The sequence below is a fragment of the Ursus americanus genome, chromosome 24 (assembly GCF_024610735.1).
Source record: "Ursus americanus isolate L20-20 chromosome 24, mUrsAme1.1.p, whole genome shotgun sequence".
NCBI lineage: Eukaryota > Metazoa > Chordata > Mammalia > Carnivora > Ursidae > Ursus > Ursus americanus.
The window spans coordinates 34,898,917-34,920,948 of record NC_142150.1 but is presented as its reverse complement, the minus strand read 5'-3'; the positions used below and the strand labels follow the sequence as shown (position 1 = coordinate 34,920,948).

General features: G+C 53.9%; 1 protein-coding gene and 1 long non-coding RNA gene across 2 annotated transcripts; one reads left to right on the top strand and one right to left on the bottom strand.

The window, feature by feature from the left end:
• Positions 1-980: 980 nt before the first annotated feature.
• Positions 981-6,395, top strand: YPEL4 (yippee like 4). Its single transcript, XM_045786712.2, has 5 exons — positions 981-1,218; positions 3,557-3,880; positions 4,048-4,091; positions 4,462-4,570; positions 4,795-6,395. The coding sequence occupies exons 2-5, from the start codon at positions 3,740-3,742 to the stop codon at positions 4,882-4,884; spliced, it is 384 nt and encodes a 127-aa protein (XP_045642668.1). The 5' UTR covers positions 981-1,218; positions 3,557-3,739; the 3' UTR covers positions 4,885-6,395.
• LOC148107869 (uncharacterized) lies at positions 5,422-10,990 on the bottom strand. Its single transcript, XR_015721433.1, has 2 exons — positions 10,904-10,990; positions 5,422-7,297 (listed from the first exon to the last, which is right to left on the bottom strand). It is a non-coding gene; the product is annotated as an uncharacterized LOC148107869 (long non-coding RNA).
• Between the last annotated feature and the right edge of the window lie 11,042 nt (positions 10,991-22,032).

Sequence of the window (22,032 nt, the reverse complement as noted above, 5' to 3'; positions counted from 1 at the left end):
TGTTTTGAAATAATTACCATTTACTAAGTTCTGATCATGTGCCAGGCACTTTTTCAGCATTTACATGTTACCTCACTTTACATCACATCTCCATGAGGTAAATATCATGAGCTTCACTTAGCAGGAGAGGAAAACTGGCGGCACAAAGAGGATCAGGAACTTGCCAGGGGTTCCTGGTGAGTATACTGGCAGAGCTGGTATTCGAACTCAGGTCTCTTTGAGACCAAAGCCAGACACTTGGACCACGTCTGAAGACGCAATTCAACTGCTGTTTTGGGATCATCTTCTACAGACAAGGCTCTGCGCTAGGCATTGCAGTCCTGGGATGCAGAGAGGAGTTTCCCAGAGGACCTTTCTCAGAAAGTTTACAGCCCGGTAGAGAACCTTATGTAACGTGGGTGTCTCTGTTCCCAAACTTGGACTTGGAGGTAGCTGAGAAGAGGTTCCTGCTTGTGAGATGTCATACTCCCTCAATGACTCCTTCAGGGGCATTAAGCTGAGGCTTTGGAGGCTTGGAAGTGCCTGGTTCAAGCTTGGGTGGCACAATGTTCACAATTAGTATGTCTTTCTTTTCCCTGTGTCAGGGCTGGTATCCGAGCTGAGATAGGAAATATATCGTCTTGAACGTGTGCGCACATGCCTGATTCTCTGCATCCATCTCTCACTGTCACCGCCTGGCCACCTCCTTTCCTCAAGCCTGCTAGCCATACTCCATCCTTGCCCAGCCCTGTCCTTCCCCCAGGTTCCTTCTGTCTCCTTGGCCACACTGCCTCCCTCCTCAGCAACCAGCCTCTCCTCTGGCATCCCTCCTCCCGTCCTGTGCCTCTGCTCCCACCCCCCTGCTCCCTCCCCTAGACCCATCCCTCGATGCCTGCCCCCTCCCTTCCTCCCGACCCGCCTCCTGTGTCTCCCAGCCCTGCTCTGACGTGGGAGGTGAGGGGGTGGGGGGATGGATGAGTCACAGTGTTATGATGCAGTTCCACAACACACAGCTACATTCACCCACAGACCGAGGTACAGACGAGAGACAACCTCTGGCCCCCCAGCAGCTGGCCAGCTTGGCAGCCCCAGTCTCGAGCCCCTAACTACCCTCCCCCGCCCCCATCCCCTTCCCAATTGAAGGAGCGGAAAGAGAAGAGAGAAGAGTGAGCAGAGAGATTGAGAGAGAGAGAGAGACAGAGAGAGAGATAGACGGAGATCTCTGGAGCAGACCTCAAGGTGAGGGGGCAGCCCTTCTCCAAATGAATTTCCCCCCCTTTGCAAATTTCCTCCTCCCGCTGCGTGTTGCTTTCCCCCCATTGCAAAAGCATTATTCATCCACCCTTTGTCCTCCCTTCCCCCTCCCCGCTGCCTCGGCTCCTCTCTCAGCTCCTCTATCCGTCTCCGAGCTCTGACGGTCCCCGCACTTATTTCCCGGCAACTTTGGCCGCTGCATCAGGCCTCACTGTTTATTGTTTTGCTGCGTATGCAGACCCCCGAAGCCCGCCCGGGGAGCTGTCTGCGCTGCTAATTATTTGGACCATACCATGCCGAGAACGCCAGCCCGCGTGGGGGGGGGGGGGACGAAACCTCGGAGCAGATGAGAAAATCCATTGTGAGCAGGTGTCGTGTCCCCCCCACACACACACACCAGGCACAGGATTCGCACCTGGTTCCTCGAGCCTCCGCCTGGGCGCCTCTGCTGTCAGCGCCGGTTGCTCAGCACTCCCCACCCCCCCCCCCCAGCGCTCCCTCTCCCCCACCTCCCACGGTCCAGCCCCGTCTCACTTGGGGGAACATCCTCTCCCCAGCACTCAGCTTGCCTTTGTGTTTTTCGTCATCTGCCCAACTTGATTCTGCCTGTGATCTGAGCCGGGGAAGCAATGACCCCCGCTCCCCGTCCTGTGAGTGATCCTCTGGGCTTCTGTGCAGCCTCTCCTTGGCCTGATGGGGAAGCAGGGGAGAGAGAGGGAGGGAGGCGTGCCGGAGGCTGGGAAAGGAGCTGGAGAGCAGGGACCCAGCCCGGCCCCCTGGCCGGGCCCCTCGCAGGTACACTAGGTGGAGCGCAGCGCAGGAGAACTCGCAGGCAAAGTTGAAGGCAGACTTGAAGGCAGACCCGGGAAGTGGGCGCTGAACAGTGGATGCTGGTGAGGAGGGCCAGTCTCCTGCAGCCAGAGCCCAATGTCACCCTGAACTCAGCTCAAGGTGTCTTTCTGGGGCCCAGCCAGGGGTAGAGGTCCTCAAACTGAAGACGGGCTCTGTCGGGGGTTCTGTGGAGAGACTGCCTGGAGCGGCTGGGGTGCCTGTGGCCGCCACAGAGGACAGGAGAGCCTGCTTGCCCTGGCCATTCGCAGCCACATCACCTCTGCTCTGCTTAGTGGCCTTGCCTTGCCAGAGCACCCAGCTGGCACCTCTGAACCTGACTTGAGCTAAATCACCCACAGCAGGCCTGAGGGCCCCATGGAGGAGAAGGCAGAACCTCCCCCCCTTATCAGAGCCAACAGAGGACCTCTCCCTTCTTATCCACTGCCTCTAGCACCCTCAGCTGCTTTGGGGCTGGAGTCTAGGCAGATACTGACATCTTCCTCAACATTCCTAATCAGAACCCAGCAATTTTATCTAATGTCACCCACAGAGTCACTGCTGCTTGTCCCTACCCCAGGGAGAAGGTGGAAACGTTCTCCACCTTGTACCCCAAAGCATAGGTTTTGAAAATAGGAGTCCCCCCACTTCTGCAGCAGACCTTGCTCCCACACCACACCACACAGCCCAGGAGGGCAGCCCTTCCTGACGTGATCCCCGTTTCCTATTGCTTCCAGCTGTTAGATTTGCCTGGAGGAAAGATAGTTTCTCTCCTCAGGCTGGATGTCCAAGTCTTTCACTGAGGCTAAGGCAACAGTAGAGACCAAGGGGGCTCAGAGGCTGAGGAAAGAGCCAGGCGCTGTTCCTGAGCTGGAATGAGCGGACCAAAGAGCGGGGCTGGCGAGCGGCCACGTCTGAGGTCTTTGGTACCAAAGGAGACATCCATGAAGTTCTGGTTCCCGGAGTGCAGGACCCCAGCCCCAGGACAGGGCTGAGCAGGGTGTGTGTGCCCGGCCAGCCTCTCCCCCACACAAAATGTATGAAGGACCGATTGCATTGTAAATGGAGGCCACAGAAGAGAAAAACCGCCAGGCTTCCCCAACTTGTAAAAGGCTCTGAACCCGAGCCTCGCAGCACACGTGGAATGCAGACCCTCACAAAAGGGCTGAAACCCAGGAGAGGACACTTGCAGATGACGTTGCTCCCATGGCAGCGTTGGTGCCAGCGGGCCGCTCTCAGTGGAAAACGGTGCAGGCTCCTCCCGCCCCAGGAGGGAGAGACACCACCTCCCGGCTGTGGCACCAGAGGCCTGGAACGGCTGCCAGCGCAGCCAGGAATCCAGGGGACTGGGGGCCGGTGCAACTGGCACCCTGAGGGTCCCTGGTGATGGGGGAAGTCGGGGCAGGGGAGAGCCGAGCCCATCGTCCCCATTCCCCCCAGGGAGGGGCTCTTCACAAGGTCAAGGCACGCCTGATGCACTCTCTTCTCTTCCCAGGTGACTTCCGTTTCCATCTGGTTCACGTCTGGGGGGGCCCTGGCCGGGCAGCCCCCCACATTTCTCCTGCCCTGAAACACGGCTCTAGCCAACCTGCTCCGCTGCTTCACCTGCGACCGTCTGTGTGGGGGCTGCACGGCGCCAGCCCCTCCGGCCCGCCAGGGCATCGTCCTCCAGCCGGTCATGCCCAGCTGCGACCCTGGCCCGGGCCCCGCCTGCCTCCCCGCCAAGACGTTCCGCAGCTACCTGCCCCGTTGCCACCGCACATACAGCTGCGTCCACTGCCGCGCGCACCTGGCCAAACACGATGAGCTCATCTCCAAGGTACGCCAGGTCGGGGGGCGCCACTCCTCTTTCCCACCGGGACAGCCAGTCTCTCCGAGGGCAGAGGCCACACAGCCCATCCACCCTCCTCCTCCTCACCCCTGGGGGACGCAGGCAGTGGGGCCGAGGGCAACCCAGCAGTCACTGTCTGTCCTGTGTCTCCACAGTCTTTCCAAGGGAGCCATGGCCGAGCCTACCTGTTTAACTCCGTGTGAGTCTACCTCTTTCTTCGTGCGTGTGCGTGTGCGTGTGCATGTCGGAGTAACTTTCCAGGGTGGAGAAGGGGGGGGGGTGAGCCCTCAGCAGGGGGCCTTGCACCTTCCGCTTTTGCCTCTCCTTCTGCCAGGCGGTCCAGAAACTCAGGCCGCGGTGCTCTCGTGGGGAGTCTGGGCAGAATTGGAACCACCGCCCTGGGGACAGAAGGCCCAGGCACTGGTCACACAGGGGTGGGGTGCCGTCGGCAGGGGCTTCCAGTGGGGTGGGCTGAACGCTCTCCAGATGGAAGTTCCTTGGGCTGTTTGGGGGGCTGAACTGACAGAACGACTCCACTGCTGCTGGGTCCTTCGTGTTTCCGGAGACAGGGTCAACGTGGGTTGTGGACCCGCCGAACAGCGTCTCCTACTCACGGGACTCCACTCGGTAGCTGACATTTTCTGCGAGAGCTGCAAGACCACCCTGGGCTGGAAATATGTAAGTACCTGGAGAGGGGGCCACCCACTCAAGTGGACGGTCGCCATGGCCCTCCTAGCCCCAGGGACAACTGCAGGGTTTTGCACAGTCCGAAGAGGCAAGAGGAAGCTCGTTGCCGGGTCGGACTAGGCAGGGGCCCTTGGGGGCAGGGGTAGTAGCCCTGGTAGGAGGAGGTCCTGGAGGGGGTCTGTTTTGTCCTACATGCACTGCTTCCCCTCCACCAGGAGCAGGCTTTTGAGACGAGCCAGAAGTACAAGGAGGGGAAGTACATCATTGAAATGTCACACATGGTGAAGGACAACGGCTGGGACTGAGGGGCTCAAGCAGGCTGTGCCCTTCCTCCGCATGCCCACCCTCCCCACACCAGTCCCCTGGCCCTGCCAAGCAGTCCATACCAGCATGAGTACTGCCCCACCCCTGGGGGGAACCCGGCTCCCACCACCCCTTCCCCCCTCCACCTCATCACTCCCAGGCCCCTTTGGAACGGGGGTCTGGGGTACCCCAGGGGTGTTCAAGGCTCAGGAGTGGGCAGCAGTCAGGGAGAGACAGAACTGGGGAAAGAGGATGGTTGCAGGTCCTTCTAGCCATAAGGCCCTGAAAACGGAGGTGATGGCAGGGCGTAGGTCGGGCAGAGGACCATGGAAGGATCCATTTCTGCCCTAACCTCTTTTTTGAGTGAACGGAAGACAAGCCTTAGGCATGGGGCTGGTAGGTCCCAGGCCACAGGACAGCAGATGGGAAGGGGCTTGAGTTGGAGTGAAATTTTGGCCTCAGACACAGCGAGACACCAGTCCCTGAGGTGAAGTTTCCCGCCCCCGTTTGTAGGAGAAAGGATTCTGGGGGTGGAAGGAAAAAAAAAAAAATCCCAGATCCCAAGCCCTGGGAAATAAAAGAATCACAGGGGTTTCCATTTCACTCCACTTGTTAGTTCATCTTGGCACTAAAGAGGCACTTTCGAGTATCTAACCTTCGCCAGTGGGTGGGGTGGGGAAAGCTGCTCCTGGAACAGCCCCCACCCCAGCTGGCTGTTTCCAGAGCGAGCAGGCTTTCCGGGCATTCTCGGAGGCCCAGTCACTGCTCCCTGGTACCCAGTCCCTTGGAGGGGAGGTGGGACATCAGTGCCACGGGGTCAGGCTTCCTCGTGGCTGCCACCAGCGAATGCAACTTTTGTATGATACATAAAGTGTTTGGGTCTATTTTTAATAAAAAGGGGAAAAGCAACTGTGAGGCACTCTGTCCTCTGACTTTCCTTCCCATGTAGTATCAAATGCTATCCTGTCACCTCCCCCCTCCCCCTCCCCCCAGGGGCCTGTCCCTTCACGCCACTAGAGGGCAGCAACTGCTTTGTCTGTGTCAAGACCCCACCTGAGCTTTAACCAGGGGATGGGTCTTCAGGTGACCTTTGCTTAGCGAAGAGGGAGCTTTGTAAGCAGGGTTCCAGCGGGAGCATCCCAGTCAGCTCCTCCTCCAGACCTCTTGACAATGAATCCGTCTTTGCCTGGGTCCAGGACTGGGCACCCGGAAGGGTCTCATCCCTGAACAAGGGTGTTCTTGGGTCCTATTGCCTTTCAGCCTGGTTTTGAAACGTTTGGGTTGGCTCATGGTCACACTTAAGGCTGAAAGGAAAATCGATCAACCGAGGTGCTGCCCCAGCACAGCGGAGACGAAGTGGAACGGAACGGCTCAAAAATCGCAGCATCAGTGCAACCGTGTGACCCACGTGCAATTTTTGGCAGTGATGTGCAATCCCCATTGTTGTTTGTTGGGTCACTGGCAACTGCAGGGAGGGCTGTACACACCATAAAAATTCTTTTTTTGTCAGCTAGCTTGTTATCCAGATTCGTTCATTGATATTGCAGATCTTTGTAGAGCACCCGTGACCTGCCAGGCATCGTGTCCAGCGCTGGGGATGCAAGTGGAGAGCGAGGCAGTCATGTTTCGGGGAACTTTCAGTCTAGCGGGAGGACAAACAATAACCAGGCAATTCCAGGAACAGGGGACGAGGGCTCTGGGCAGCAGGCTCGGGACTCCTAGGAGAAGCTTAGCCTAGATTTGAGGAGTCAAGGAAGACTTCGCAGAGGTGATGACTGATGGCGTGTGGAGGAGGAGCCGTCGGGTTGGCACAGGGAAGTGGAGAGGGGGACTGTTTCAGACACAGAGAACTGTGTGTGTCGAGTGGTTTGAGCTTAGTTAATTGGAAGAGGGAACAGAAGTTTCCCAGCACTGGAGTGGAAATGCCAGTGGGTGAGAGAGAGGACACTGGAAAGACAGACCATTTAGGAATCTAGATTTCATCCCAAGGGCATTGGGAAAATACTGAAAAATTCTTGTTTTTTGAACAAGAGTGGAGTGACATCAGCAAATGGCTGTTTTGTGCCCAGAGAAGAGGCTCAAACAGAAATGTTAATACACTGAAGAAAGTAAGGAACATAAGCCGATTGTACTGTCCAATGCTATGGTCAACGTCAGAACGGAGAGGCTATCTGAGCAGAAAGGGAGGAGAGAAGTAGAAGACCCAGAGATGCAAGAAGCCACGCAGGAATGATGTCCAGCACCTCGCTCTGAGAGGCCTCAGAGGGGTCTGTCCCATTGTTCAGTTTCCGCGTGCCTGGTGATGTCTAGAGATGCTGCTCTCGGGCTCTAGCGAGGGACCCAGAAACCCTCGCAGTCCCACTTCTTGCACCAAAGTCCAGGAAGGCTTGTCTTCTCAGGCCCCAAGCGCTAACCCTGAAAATCAGGCACAAATTAGCTACCTTGTTAGAGCTCCCTAAATCTGCCCCCCTTCTGTTTACTTTCACAAATGTTCATTAAGCTGACTAGGCACTGTGGGAAACAGAGAAGTAAGTGGTGTAGTCACTGCTCTCAAGTTCTTTGTAATCTCTCTGGAAGGAATCGTTCTGTGGCCTTCGCTCCAGGGATGCTATTTAATCTCTAAAGTCAGGCCATGGGCAGTGCTGTCCAAACCTTGGATGCCCAGACAGGTATACCCTGGAGAAGCATTACTATCAAATATCCTGTATTTCCCAGCGGGGTTGTGCTGGGAACTGCAGGCAGAGATGAGATCTCCTTTTTATGCCCTAAGAGCAGCAGGTGCGGAATACCAGGAGCGCACAGGTCCTTATCCCTGGTGAGCAGTCCTTCTAGGTTAGCTCTTTTCCTTTGCTGTGTGTCCACTTTTTCTCATGGAGGTCTACTCTGGTCCTATCAGTGATTCCCCCAACCTTCTCCACCCACCCTCCAATCTCAGGTTGAGCCTGGGAACTCTTCTTTCTCAGACAACAAGCCACCAGTTTTGTCCTTATAGGTTTGAGGCTTTGAAAGATACCCTCCTACAACCAGCAGGTGGCATCAAAACCTTCCAACCCTCAGCTCAGGCAACCTCCCAGGGGACAGAACCTACTCAAACCTCTCCAGATAAGTCTACAAAACAATGGGTGAGCTGGCGAACTTAGGACGGGGTTAGATCCAGGCTCTGCAATCGAAGGGCTGTATAACCGTGGCCACAGTGCTTAAACCTGTCTGGCTCTTGGTTTTTTCATCTGTAAAATGGGGGTGTTACCTGCTAAGAAGTTAATCGGTTTCATCGTCAAGGATGAAGTGTCTAGCACATGGCAGTGCTTCCGTTCATGGGAGCTGTTAGTATGGCTGCCAAGAGGCTTCCCAGAGTCTCACCACGAGGACAGCTGATTGGCGCCCAGAGGGGAGAGGAAGTCTAGATACTGAGGAGGCAGCCAGCGCTGGGTAGCACTACGCGGCCAATGCCCTTTTAACATTGCACTGCTAGTGGTAGGTGCAGACAGTAGCACAATGTGAAAAGAGCTCCGGCCCGCAGCAGAGGCATGCCGGCCCTGCCTCCTCGCCCCTTCTCCCAGGCCCCGGCCCCTCAGCTTTCTTGGCCTCCCTCTGTCCGTTCTCATCTTTGAGACCCCTCTCCTCCCGTCTTAGTGCTAACCCTCTATTTCTTGTCCCCCCTCATCCTTTGGCCTCCTTCCTCACACCCTTCCCAACAGAGACTAGCTTTCTCTGAAGGTTTTGTGGGGGGACAAGTTCCCCCCAAGGCAGGGTCCATGGAGGCAGCTAGGGGAGATCCTGAGCTTGGCCCTCAACTGGAAGGGACTGGTAGCAACCACAGAAGTCTGGGGGACACTCATGTGAAACTCTGTTCCCCTGGACTTGATCTCTGTCAGCTTCTCTTCCGGAGGAGTTTGCTGACCAGGACCATAGCATCCTCTCCCCTTCCCTTCTCAAAAGCTCCCTCCTTTTCTTAGTTCAGATAAACAGGAGTTCGAGGCCTCAAGGGGACCACCGCTGAAGGACCTCCAGGACCAGAGTGTTGAAGAGTATTGTCACAGGTCTCAGCAACACAGCAAAGCTTTCAGGTCTAAGAGGGGGAAGCTGCAGGAGAAGCCCCACCCCTGCAGCTCCCCTCTGAGGTCTTCAAATCCACCCTATGGATTCAGCATCAGACAAAATCGTGAGGGTGATTCCCTCTCTTGTAGTGAGCGTTAGGCATGGGCTTTCATTGGCAGTGAGATCAGAATCTGAGCCAGTCCTGATTTTATCCAGGGGCTCCCCTTAGTCTTCAAGCTTACTCACAACTTCACCATCCCAGCCTGTTCAAGGGGGCTTAAACATTGGCTAAATCCTGAGGCTGCTCAAAAACCCAAAGCCAAAGGTTCAGAGCTCCAGCGTGACCCGTTCCTGGCTAAAGCACGGGTCTCAGAGGCCTAACTCCAGTTCTGACCTAGTATACAGTGTGCGCCCCCAAAGGGGCAGAGGCGGGGGGGGGCGGGGGTGATGCCTCAGGCACACCAATCAATGAAGGCCTCCATGGGATGGAGCTGCCTCTGGGAGATGCCCTCCTCCCCACTCCACAGCCAGCAGGAGGCTGGGAGGGCAGGCTTCCAGTTAGGAGCTCTTCCTCTGGGCTTCCCCTCCAGCTTCCTCCCACCCCCCCCCCCCAGGAAGCAGGAGAGTTTGCTCCTGTGATCCGCAGACATGGGGCCCTGTCCCACAGTTTGCACAGTTGCAATGACGGAAACTAAGGCCCCGCTAGGGTCAGTCACCAGGCCTCTGTGTTGGGCAAACCAGTCCCAGCTGCGGACTGGATCAGGCCAACAGGGAGCAGAGGAGTAAGGGCAAGACTGCCCAGCCTGCTTCAGGGAGGCTGGTGGAAGATTATTCACCAAGGAGTGCCCAGATCTCTCCTTGGGCCGAGCAGGGAGGGGGGGCTAGGGCCAACATCCCCTTAGCTCTCACACCCAACTCCTTCCAGAGCGGCCCTGCGATTCACCAGCCAGCAGAGCCCCTCCCCCACCTTGGGCCCAGGAGCCATCCCCCAGCTCCTTCCAGAGGCGGGTGTAGAGACCGAGGAGGAAATGGGGGAGGGGAGGCCCCGGCTCAAGTTCTCTCCACTCCCCCTCCTCATTGGCCACCATCTTCCGGCCCCTGCCCCCCAGAGCAGCAGGGGATGGGGCCCAGCCTGTGGAAGGGAGAGAAAGGGCAGGTGGAGGGTTAGCCTGAGCAGCGGGGGCAGGGGCTGGCCCCAACTGTCTCCTCCCACCCCTTCCCCGCAGCCATGGCGACAGGCGGAGGAGAGCAGGAGGGTCCTGAAAGCCATGTTCTGTGAATGGGATGAGAGGGGCAGGGGGGCAGTGGAGGGTGAGGGGCTCTCTCCCTCAACACCCAACTGTGCCCCCCCCCCCCACACACACACCTCCAGGCTGGACCACACACGCGCGCACACAAACTCCCAGCCTTACTTGCCACACAGCTCAGCCCTTACTCCACACTTACCCAAACAGCAAGCTCTGGAGTGTGAGCACACAGCTCCCCCACAACCCCGCACCCCTTAATACCGCACACTCTGAGCTCAAGAGCGGGCCTCCCACCCACACACGGCCCCTCAGCTCACCCCACAACTTCTCAAGATGCAGAACTCCCTGCCCGGCTCCAGCCCTTCAGCCTCTGCGTTTCCCTCCCCGCACGCCCCCGGCCAGGGCCCCCAGTGCTCCGCACCCCCACACCCTCCTACACACGCCCGGGCACGGACAGATGGCCCAGCCTCAGCCCTGCCCAGCCCGGCCCCCCGCCCCTTCCCCACCACACCCCCCGCTGGAAAATGACAGTGAAGCCACCCCGGCGAGACATGCCCAGTGCTTCCCAGTTGCAGTGGTTTTGAAAGGAGACCCAGAAGAGATGCCCACGAGTGGAGGAGAAGGAAGGGGGGGACGAGAAGACGAGAGAAAGAGCCCAGACCACCCCCTCCCCGCCCGAGAGAGAATAAAACCGAAAATCGGTGGCGTTACCCTTCTGGGAGCTCCCGATACCTACACATTGCTCTTCGTTACGTTCCTCTGCCTGCCACCTCCTTCTTCCCGGGTTCTTTCTCTGCCCTTCCCTCCCTCTCGGCTTCCCTCCCTGGCCTCGTTCCCCCTCTCGCACGCCCTCCCGCACCCCGCCTGCCCCTCTCCCGGGTCGGGCTCCGGGCCCCCGCGCCCGCCCCGCCGCCCGCCGCCCGGGCCGAGTCCCGAGGCCGGCCGGCCGCGGCGCCCTCGCCTCTGCCCAGCTCGCTCTTCCCCCCTCGCCCCCTTTCTCCTTCCACACTCCCTGCCGTCCATCTTGAATACTTGGGATTCTTGAATGGAGTGAGCAGGATCCGCTCCCCCAGGCTCCCATTGGCTGCGGGTTAACCCTTTTGAAACGAGATCCTCCCTCCCATTGGCTGCCAGGCTCCCCTCTTCTCCCCCAACCCCCATCCCCTCCACCTCCCAACAGCCGGCGGGGTCAGGGCGCTCCCGGGCGCCCCCTCCCCTGGCCTCTCACCCCCTGCCCCCACCCCGGGACGCCCCTCTGCCGGCTCTTTCCATCGCCCCCCCTCCCCCCAACAGGGCTGCAGGTGGAGGCAGGTCCGTTTCCCGCCAAATGCGGCCCCAAGGCTGGGCTGGCAGAAACCCTGTTCCCAGATGCCCCTTGTGCTGGACTTGGAGACCTTGTTAGATGTAGGGGTGCGATTTCCTGTCGCCCTGCAGCCCCTCCTGGGGCAGAAGGACCTCTTCAACAGGGAATCCGCTCAGCTTTTCAGCCTCGCCCAGGAGAGCAGAGAGCTCCGGAGCGCTCCTGAACCGGGCAGCCCCCTGGGCTGGGCAGGAAGAGAGGGCAGCTCCGGAAGATCGAGGCTCTTCAGAGAAGAGTGCCGCGGGGCAGGTCTGACCCCACCAGGAATTCGCAGCATCTGGACTTCTGCTCAGTCACAAACATCCCCTGGGACCAGCCCGGCCTCGCCCACGTGTGGGGCCCACTAGGGGCTCTGAGTTGGGGGAGCCCAGAGAGGCATGGGGGAAGGAGGCAGCAGGGAGTAGGGTATGAGTCAGACCTGGCAGTGGGGAACCTTTGTTCTAGGCCCACATCTGCCCATAACATGCTTGGTGATGTCCTGTCTGCTCGCTGAGTCTCAGTTTCCTCATTTGCAATAGATTGGTCCTATAGAAGTTTCTGTGTGCAGATGGAAATGTTCTATATCTGTATCATCTGATATAGTAGCCACTAGCCACATGTGGCTACTGAGCGCTTGAACATGTGGCCAGTGTGACTGAGAAACTGGCTTTTAACTTCATTTAATTGTAATTAATTTGTTTAAGTTTTTTTTTTTTTTTTTAAGTAATCTCCACACCCAACGTGGGGCTCGAGCTTACAACCAACCCTGCGACCCAGAGTGGCATGCTCTGCTGACTGAGCCAGCCAGGTGTCCCTGTAAGTACTTTTAAATAGCCACATGTAGCCAGTTGGCCATTAAGTGGAAGGAACAAGTCTAGAATCCTTGTGGTCCTGCTGGTGAATAACATTCCATGATTTTTTTAGGGGGGAGGGGTCCTTTCTCTTCATCCTCAGGTACAAAATCTTCTAGATCCAAATCACAAAGCACCAAGGGCATCGATGTCCAGGAACTGAGGTTCAAAACCCTGCCACCTCGGTTAGGAATCCTTTCCTTACGTGACTCTCTGCCTGGCAGGGAGCTGAGATACACACACTTGTGATACCATGGACGATTTGGGCTAGCTGGGAATTTGCAGGTTGGCCCCACCTTCTCGTTTTTTCAGGGATAGAAACCAAGATGTGGATGGGGGAGAGGAGATGTCCCTGGACCAAGGGCAAGCCGCAGGTTGTTTGGCTTACAAGCTAACACACACCCATACATTTAGTACATGTCTTTAGGCCTCTGCACCATCCCCCCACCCCCACCCACATATATCATTAAGTTCCTTCATTAAATGTACTTCCCTGACTCAGGACAAATGTATGGCTGATATCAAGGGAGAGCCCGCTTCTTGGGAGGGATGGATAGGCTCCTGGGTATGCTGTGGTTACGAGAACATGGGCAGCCACCAGACCCTGCTCCCTCAACCAATGTGATTGAGTGACTCCATCGTGCCAGCTTCTACCATGAGGAGAAAAAGCTGTGGGGCAGGAGAGTGACTCTGGGTTCATCCTTGGGCTGACCAGGAAGCTAACGAACAAAGGGCTGGGGCTTCTGGAGGAGGAGGGGTGCAAGGTGTCCAGGATTCTGGTGGCCACAGGCTCAGATTGGCGCATCCAAGGCCCTAACCGAGCAGAGAAAGAACCGCGGCCGGGAGCTGGTAGAGAGGACTGCTGTTCCAGTGTCAGCTGGCACAGTCTTCATCCACTTCCCACTGCCAGAGGGCCTCTGCCCAGGGAACGTGCCACGGACGAGCGGAAGACACAACGTTGCCTGGAGAACGGCTTCTGGCTCCAATACTCCTTTACTTCCAGGTGAAAATTGCTAAATGACTTCTCTGGGTAACAGATAAGGAGTTCAGAGGAAGAGGGACTGCCTCCCATGGAGAATGGAATCTAAGAAGGCTTCCTGGAGGATGAAGCATCTAAGACTTGAAGAATAGAAAAGTTTTAAAGACAAGAAGATGGCAGAAAGGAGTGTTCAGGGTGGGTGGGAAATTCAGTGAGAACCTAGGATGGATGAAGGGGAATGGCAAGGATGGAAAGGCAGGCTGGGGCAGATCATGGAGGGCTCGAACACTTCCCTCTGGCCTCTACTCAGCTCCAAAGATACTACTCTCTTGAAGGTGCTCTTCTCCTTTTCCCCACCAAGGGCTGCCTTAAACCTCTTCCTCCAGCTACCCCAGGGCCTCCACCCTCAGCTCTCTGCTGCTCCCATTGTAGTCTGCAGGCCCCCTATTTGTGTTCTACAAGCATTCTTCCCAGGACAGAGTGGACATCAGTTCCCCATCAGGGGATGGACTCTTCTCAGTCCCTCTCAGCTCAGTCTCCAGTCTCTGGAATCCCCCTGCCCAGGAATGGACTGCGTGGAGAAAGCTTCCTTTTTCGCTTATCACCTTCCAAATCCCTGCTTGGCCCATTGCCCTGCAGGAAAGAGTTGAAAAGGAAGCCAGGGGACGCCCAGGTAGCTCAGTTGGTTAAGCATCTGTCTTTGGCTCTAGTTGTCGTCCCAGGGTCATGGGATCAAGTCCTGCATCAGGCTCCCCTCTGCCTGCTGCTCCCTCTGCTTGTGCTTTCTCTCTCTGATAAGTAAATAAATAAAATCTTAACAACAACAAAAAAAAAGGTGGGGCACCTGGGTGGCTCAGTTGGTTAAGTGTCTGCCTTCGGCTCAGGTGATGATCCCAGGGTCCTGGGATCAAGCCCTGCATCACACTCTCTGCTCAGTGGAGAGCCTGCTTCTCCCTCTGCCTGCTGCTCCCCGTGCTTGTGCTCTGTGTGTCAAGTAAATAAATAAAATCTAGAAAGGAAGGAAGGAAGGGAGAAAGGGAGGAAGGGAAGAAAAAGAGGCCAGGAACAGCCAGACGTGGTCCAATCTGTTATAAGAGTGTTAAAAAAAAAAAAAAAAAAGGATCCAGGAGCTCTTTGACTCCTAGCCACCCCGCTCCACCTCCACATCCTTCCCTCCTCCTCTGGGAGTTCCAGAATGTCCCAGGGCTTTGTAGTGGCCTCCCTTTTCCACTGTCCCCACGACAAGTTTGGGAGCATTCTGGAGGTTCCCCTTTGCTTTCCTCCCTAACCCCGGAGTCTTACCCAGGGTGCACCACGTGGAATTCCGTAATTGTGAGACGGGGAGACCACCTGCCCCAATCCTCCCCCTCTTGGAAGGACTGAATCTGAAATGTTTGGAAGAGTTGCCTCCCTGCTCCACCAGCAGTGGGGGTAACTTGGGTGCTAATCAGTGGCTCCTAATTCATTTGGATGATGCAGGTCTTTCTGTGGGAGCCTCTTCAGTCCCCCCCCCCCAAGATAAGGGGCCTCTGCTTTTACCATCCTGCTTCTCTCCACTACCTATGTGTCGGAGCTCTTCCTGGGTGGAAGGCTCTGGAATCATTGCTAGAAAACATTCCTGGCCCTGAGGTGCTCGCAGTTGAGGAGTACAAGGCAGACACACAAAGAGGAAGTCAGATGTAACAGGTGCCCAAATAAATGCAAGAACTTTCTTTCTAAGGCAAACCCACTTCCCTGAGGTTTTAATCCTATTCTTACTTCATCGATTGTCCTGTGTATTGCACCTTCAATCCCTTTCCGTGAGCCTAGAGCAAGGGTCAGCAGATTCCAGCCCGTGGGCCAAACCCTGCCCTCTGCCTGTTTGTGAATAAAGTTCATCGGAATACAGCTGTGCCCGTTTGGTTACAAACCGTCTCTGGCGGTTTTCACAGTATAGTGACAGAGCTGAGTAGTTATGACAGAGACCACATGGCAGCAAAGTCTAGACTAACCAGCTCTGTATGACAAAAGTTTGCCAACACTTAGTTTGCAGGCCGTTTTGGACCCTGGTATCTCAGTGAGCTGTGATGGAACTCAAGAAAGGCAGCCGAGAAGGGCAGGGAGGAACACAGCCCAGACTTTCCCCCTCAGGCTCCCACAACCGACCAGAAAACTCCTCACCGTGCCAGTCCCCTTACCAATCCCACTCTTTTCTCAGTCCCTATCACACACAACCTCTGTCAGGCAGTTGCCTCTCTGGACTGTGGCAGAAACGCCCATGGCTTCGAAGACTGGTCTCTCTTGGGTCGCCTCCTACTTCTCCAACTATCCCATCTCTGTCCCTTCCCATGAGTCCTTTTCCTTCCCCTGCTACCTACATACACACAGTCTGCAAGGATTTGTCCGGCCCTCTTCTCCCTCCGTACTCTGTCACTGGACAAAATCAGACACACGCCTGATTTCAACGGTCAGAGAGAGAGAGTGCCCCAGTCGGGGGTGGGGAGCAGAGGCAGAGGGAGAGAGAGAATCTCAGGCAGACTCCCTACTGAGTGTAGACCCCTACGTGGGGCTTGATCGCACAACTGCAAGATCATGACCTGAGCCAAAATTAAGAGTCTAATGCTTAACCGACTGAGGCCTCCAGGCGCCCCCAACAGTCACTTCTATGTGGATGGCTTCCCAGCCTCTAAACTAAAGGCCCAGATTTCTAACAGAAGTCAACTTCTGTGTCTCCTCAGAGGCATGTCAGTAACCTAAGTGAAGTTGTCCAGCATCAAACATGTCTTCCTCTACTCTCTCCTCACTTAATCACCTTTGCTCTCCTTGCCTCTGCCCCTTCACTGTTGCCGTTCTCTCCCCTGACCCTTCTCTCTTTGGGGGCAACTGTATCCATTCATACAGTTTCAACAATCACCCATGCGTGAATCACTGTCACATCTCTGTGTCCAGGTACGTTTCCAGCTGCCTGCCCACATTCCCTAACATCTGTGTGAGGCAGACATCGATGCTTTTGCCTGGCCTGATTTCATCCCCCTTCTGGTAACTACACCTTAGCTTTCCTTTGTGGAGACACCTATTCTCCACTTTCCATCCCCATGAGTCACTTGAGGCTGACTCCATCTACTCCTCCAGGGGCAATCACACAACCCAGGTGTTATTAGTTGTCTGTGGCTGTGTAACCAATTAGCCCCAAACCTAATAGCTTAGGACAACACTCACGTATTTTCCTGCAGTTTCTGTGGGTCAGGAATCTGGGCAGGGCTTAGCTGGGTCCTCTGATCACGATGTCTCCTGAAGCAGCCATCAAAGTGTCCCCCAGGGCTGGGTTTTGTCTGAAGTCTCAGTGGGCGAAGGAATTGCTTCCAAGCTCACTTTCATAGTGGTTGGCAGAATTATGATCCTTGAGAGCCTCCTGTCTTTGGTGGCTGTTGGCTGGAGGCTACCCTCAAGTTCCCAGCCATGCGGCTCTGTCCAACATGGCAGCTTGCATCAGCGAAGCCAGCAAGAGAGAGAGTCTGTTAGCAAGAGGGAAATCACAATCTTCTGTCACCTAATCACAGAAGTGACAACACCTCGGGGCGCCTGGCTGGCTCAGTCAGAGGAGCGTGCAACTCTCGATCTCGGGGCAGTGAATTCAAGCCCCACACTGGGTTGGGTGTAGTGATTACTTAGAATAAACAAATAAAATGAACTTAAAAAAAAAAAAAAGTGGCAACGCCTCAACATTGCCATATACTGTTAGTTAGAAGTAAGTTACTCCAGAGGAGGGGACTACACAAAGATGTGAATACTAGAAAGTACCATCACCAAAGGGCCAACTTAGAGACTGTCAACCACAGCAGATTAAGTCAATTAAATGACAATAATTGATTCAAGGGTGAGTACCCAGTCAGAGTCCATCTGAATCAGGCCTGAGATGTTGGCCGGAACCTTTGGGACAGTGGCACGACTGGGTTTGTTATGCTGATAGCAGGTAAGCTTGAAACTGCTGGTGGTCAAAACTGCGTCAATGTGGGGGAGAATCTGCCTAAAATGAAAGCATCAGAGAGGAAAAGGAGCCAAGAGATGGGGAGAGACAGCTGCCTGGTAACATCATTTGAGAACCTGATACAGCCGTGCCTGCAGCAGGACCTCCTGAGTGTTTCGTTATGTAAGCCAACCCCATCCCTCTTCTATTCACATAGGTTTCGGGATTCTGTCACCCACACCCAAAAGGTTCCCAGCGGATAAAATCTCTCTAGAGATACCTCGGGGGTGCCTGGGCGGCTCAGTCGGTTGGGCGTCCAACTCTTGATTTCGGCTCAGGTCATGATCCTGCGGTTATGGGATCGAGCCCTGAGTTGGGCTCCACACTCAGTGCGGCGGAGTCTGCTTGAGATTCTCTGTCTCCCTCTGCCTCTCTGCACCCTCCCCCTAAAATAAATAAATAAATCTTTTAAAAAATGTCTCAGAGATACCTTGGGTTCAGTTTGCCCGAACCCAATTTGGTTAGCATACCCTCACCTTTCCCACAGACCTGCCCCTCTCCCTGTGTTGTATTTCACCGTATTGCCCCCGTTACAGTCATAACACAATGGCTCCGGCTGAAGACCTGGGAGTCCCCTTCACCTTCCTTGTCTCGAATAACCTGGGCCACGTGGCTTGATCCTGCAGAGCCATAGGAGAAGCCTTCCGCTGTATTTACAAGGGCGGGGGAGGCTCTGAGGTGACCCAAGGAAGCACCATCTTCATACAGGTAAACAGGTTACTCTGGGGTTTTTGCCCAGCCATTAGGATCTTAGAGAATTTCTGCATGTGAATCACGTGGTGTAGAGGATGAGACCAGTGTATCTGACTCTCCTATCAGAACACACCATAGGCTAAAACGAAATGCTGGCAAACTGCCCAGGAGCTTGTGGTTTGGAAGGCACCCTGGGCTGGATTTGTGAAAATATTCCTTCTGTCTCTACGGCAGATTAAAAGACATTGTGCAGACTGTACGTCAACTATACCTGCAAAATAAAAATAAAAATAAAGAAAGAAAAAAGAAATGGTGTCATTTAAAAGTCAGTCACCATTTCTTTTATATCTTTTGCCTTAGGGTTCCAGTCATAATTCAAACCTTTTCCTCTTTTCCTATGTCACATTCATCCAATTGCCCAAAATCCTGTGCGTGCTTCCTCTCAGAAGGTCCTGTGTTTCTCCATTCCCCTGCCGGCTGAATATCCCTCTTGGGGGTTTGTATCAGCCTCTGAAAACTCTCCCCTAACCACCCCCACCCCCGGCTCCATCAGAAGGTGAATCCACAACACAAACTTCAGATCCTTCAACTGCCCCAAATTGTGAGGGCTCCCTAGCGCTTCCTGACCTTTACTGCATCATGGATTCTTTGTTAAGAAGGTGATGGGCGTTATGGGTAACCCTTTGCAGAAAGATCTGTGTTTTGTGTTTTGGCGCACATCTCAAAGGGCTCATGAACCCTCTGGGCTCCATTTACACATTTTTTAAATTTTTAAAAAGATTTTATTTATTTATTTGAGAGAGAGAGCTGCATATGCAAGCAGGGGGAGGGGCAGAGGGAGAGAGAGGGAGAATTTCAAGCACACTCCACGCTGAGCACGGAGCCCAGCCAGGGCTCCATCCCAGGACCCTGAGATGACTTGAGCCGAAATCAAGAGTTGGACGCTTAACCTACTGAGCCATCCAGGCACCCCGGTGATGGTTATTTTATGTCTGATTCCCCACCAGTCCACAAACCTCCCCGACGGCAAAGACTGTGCCCTTCATTTTCCCTTGTTATATCTCCCCAGATGGAATGGAAGTTTCTCTGGGGGCACTAATCAGAACACCTAGCTCAGTCTAGATAAATGGTTGGCTCACTGCTAGATTTTTATTTTATTTTATTTCACTGTGCTCAGAACTCTTCACATGAGATCTATCCTCTTCACAAACGTACAAGTGGACAATACGGTATTGTTGATGACAGACACGACATCTCACAGCCGATCTCTAGAACTTACTCATCTCGTTCAACTGACACTTGATGCCGGTTGATTAGTGATTCCTGATTTCCCCTCCCTCCAGCTCCTGGCAGCCTCCATTCCACTCTCGGATTCTAAGAGCTTGACTATTTTAGATACCTCAGAGAAGTGGAATCATGCAGTGCTTTTCTTTCTGTGTCTGGTTTGTTTCACTCAGCATAATGTCCTTGAGGCCCATCCATGTGGTTGCCTTTCGCAGAATTCCCCTCTTTGTTAAGGTTGACAGGTATTCCAGTGTGTGTGTGTGTGTGTGCGTGTGTGCGTGTGTGTATATGTATATATATATATATGCATATATATGTGTGTATATATATACGCATATATATGCATATATATATATATCACATTTATTTACCTATTCTTTTTTTTTTTTTAGATTTTATTTATTCATTTGACAGAGAGCACAGCAAGGGAACAGCAGGTAGAGGGAGAGGGAGAAGTAGGCTCCCCGATGAGCAAGGAGTCTGACAATGGGGCTCAATCCCAGGACCCCGGGATCATGACCTGAGCCAAAGGCAGGCACTTAATGACCGAGCCACCCAGGCGCCCCTTTTTACCTATTCATCTGTTGATGAACATTTAGGTTATTCCTTCATCTTGGCTGTCGGGAATAGTGCTATAATGGACCGCTGGGTTTCTAGTAATTTTTAGCAGTAATGGGGTTTTAGGGTGATGGGCTTGTATAATATGATACAATGTCATAGGTTCCCAATCTGTATTCTAGTAGGGTTCTGAGTTCAAAACTTTTCAGTTTTAGTGGACTCCGTGGGTATGGGAACTTCTTAGACCTTGTGATGTGATTCTGGTTTGGAGAATACAGGTCTCCACTGGAGAACTTACCACATTGGCCCTTACTGCTGCGAAGAATCCTTGTTTGGTAGCTGGGGCCCTCCGGAGCCCCAGAGAAACGTAAAGAACTGGCCCCGTTGGTGGACTCTCAGGTGAGTTTGTTGATTTCATATTGTTGCTTCACCCAATCCTAACGCCCAACACAGACCAAGGCAGGAACGTCCCCCTATGTCCCTGCAAAATAGGCATTCTGGAGAAATCTGGGGCAAAAGAAAATTGCTCCTCCTTGGTCACATTTCAAATCCCTCCCACATTTTAGTCCTTCCCCCACACCCTTTACAGACACTGGGACATTTCATATCACATGGTAGAAAATGGAAGGAAGACAGTATCAATCCATAAAAGTGCATGTGCTGAGGGGACAAGGACTCTGTCTGTCTTACTTGACACTGCATTTCCAGTGCAAAAACAGGGCCTGGCAGCTAGTAGGCTCACAGTTAATACTTATTGAGTGAATGAATGAATGAATGAATGGGACATTGGGAGAAGTCAGTGGACCTTTGCTTCCAATCCGTAAATGCCTTGTGATTTCATCCATCCGTAAGCACGGAAGGATCAGGGTCATACTACACGTGTCAGCACCAATGGGATGACTTCACGTGTCCCCCACACGCAGCATATGCAGCACTGATAAATCAGATGTGCTTACTGTGGGCCAGGGTTTCACATGACGGCACCCACATGCTGTGGTTTGAATTATAGGTTCAGATTTGATTCTACCTCAGGCCCCACAGTGGCCACTCAAGCTCCAGGCATCATGTTTTATTCCAGCCTGCAGGAAGAGGAAGGACTAAAGAAGGATGGGCCCCTATATTAAGGACCCTTCCCAAAAGCTATCCTTGATACCTCTGCTTACATCCCACTGGCCAGAACTTAGTCACATGTCCACAACTACCTTCAGGGAGAAGTCTTTAGTTTGGTTGGCCAAGTCACCAGCTGAAAATCAGGGGTTCTATTACAAAGGAAGAAGTGGGGGGAACATATATCGGGAGACATTGTTGATGTGGTTGGGGGGGTGATTTGACATGGAAAGTCTGGGCTTGCAAAACCAGAGAAACCTCTCTGAACGCATGCCCCCAACTCACTGCTTTTTCCTGGAGAGCGATGGTCACCTGGGAGTGGAAAAGTGGGCTGCGTGCATAAAAAGCATGGCTGCTTAAGTCGGGTGGCCATGAGATCAGATATGTCTTGGGACCTCTCCTCTCCTCCACGTATGAAGCAAGGAAAACAATACCCATTGAATGGGTTGTGGTGAGTATTTTACTAAGGAAATCCCTGGGACACAGTTGTGACCCAGGAATGGTGCTTTTTAATTATTATTGTGGTAAAACACATACAACATTAAATTTGCCCTTTTAACCCACGTTTAGCGTACAGGAGTGGTAATATATGCACACTCTAAAACCTTCTATCTTGCACAACTGAAACTCTATGTCCCCTGAACAAGACCTCCTCCTGCCCCCTCCTACCACCCCTGGCAACCAGCATTCTACTTTGTGTGCTTCGATGAAGGCCGAATAATGTTCTGTTGGATGTAGACCCGACATGTTCTTTATCCACACGTTCTTCATCCAATGGACATTTAGGTTACTTCCGCCTCTTGGCTATTGTAAATGATGCTGGAGGAATGGTGTTTCCTATCCAAAACTAGTTAGCATCAGAAACTAGTTCTCTCCTTTCTTTTAATACCCTTGGGGGAAAGGTATTTGCTTTTTTTCTTTTTTTTTTTTTTAATAAAGATTTACCTATTTATTTGGCAGAGAGAGAGCATAAGCAGGGGGAGCGGCAGGCAGAGGGAGAGGGAGAAGCAGGCTCCCCCTGGAGCAGGGAGCCTGATGGGGCTCGATC

Excerpts from the sequence above, each read along its gene's own strand:
- YPEL4 (XM_045786712.2), top strand. The coding sequence starts at position 3,740 with ATGCCCAGCTGCGACCCTGGCCCGGGCCCCGCCTGCCTCCCCGCCAAG. Across the intron at positions 3,881-4,047 it reads ACGATGAGCTCATCTCCAAG|TCTTTCCAAGGGAGCCATGG; the intron begins GTACGCCAGGTC and ends GTGTCTCCACAG. Across the intron at positions 4,092-4,461 it reads GCCTACCTGTTTAACTCCGT|GGTCAACGTGGGTTGTGGAC; the intron begins GTGAGTCTACCT and ends TTCCGGAGACAG.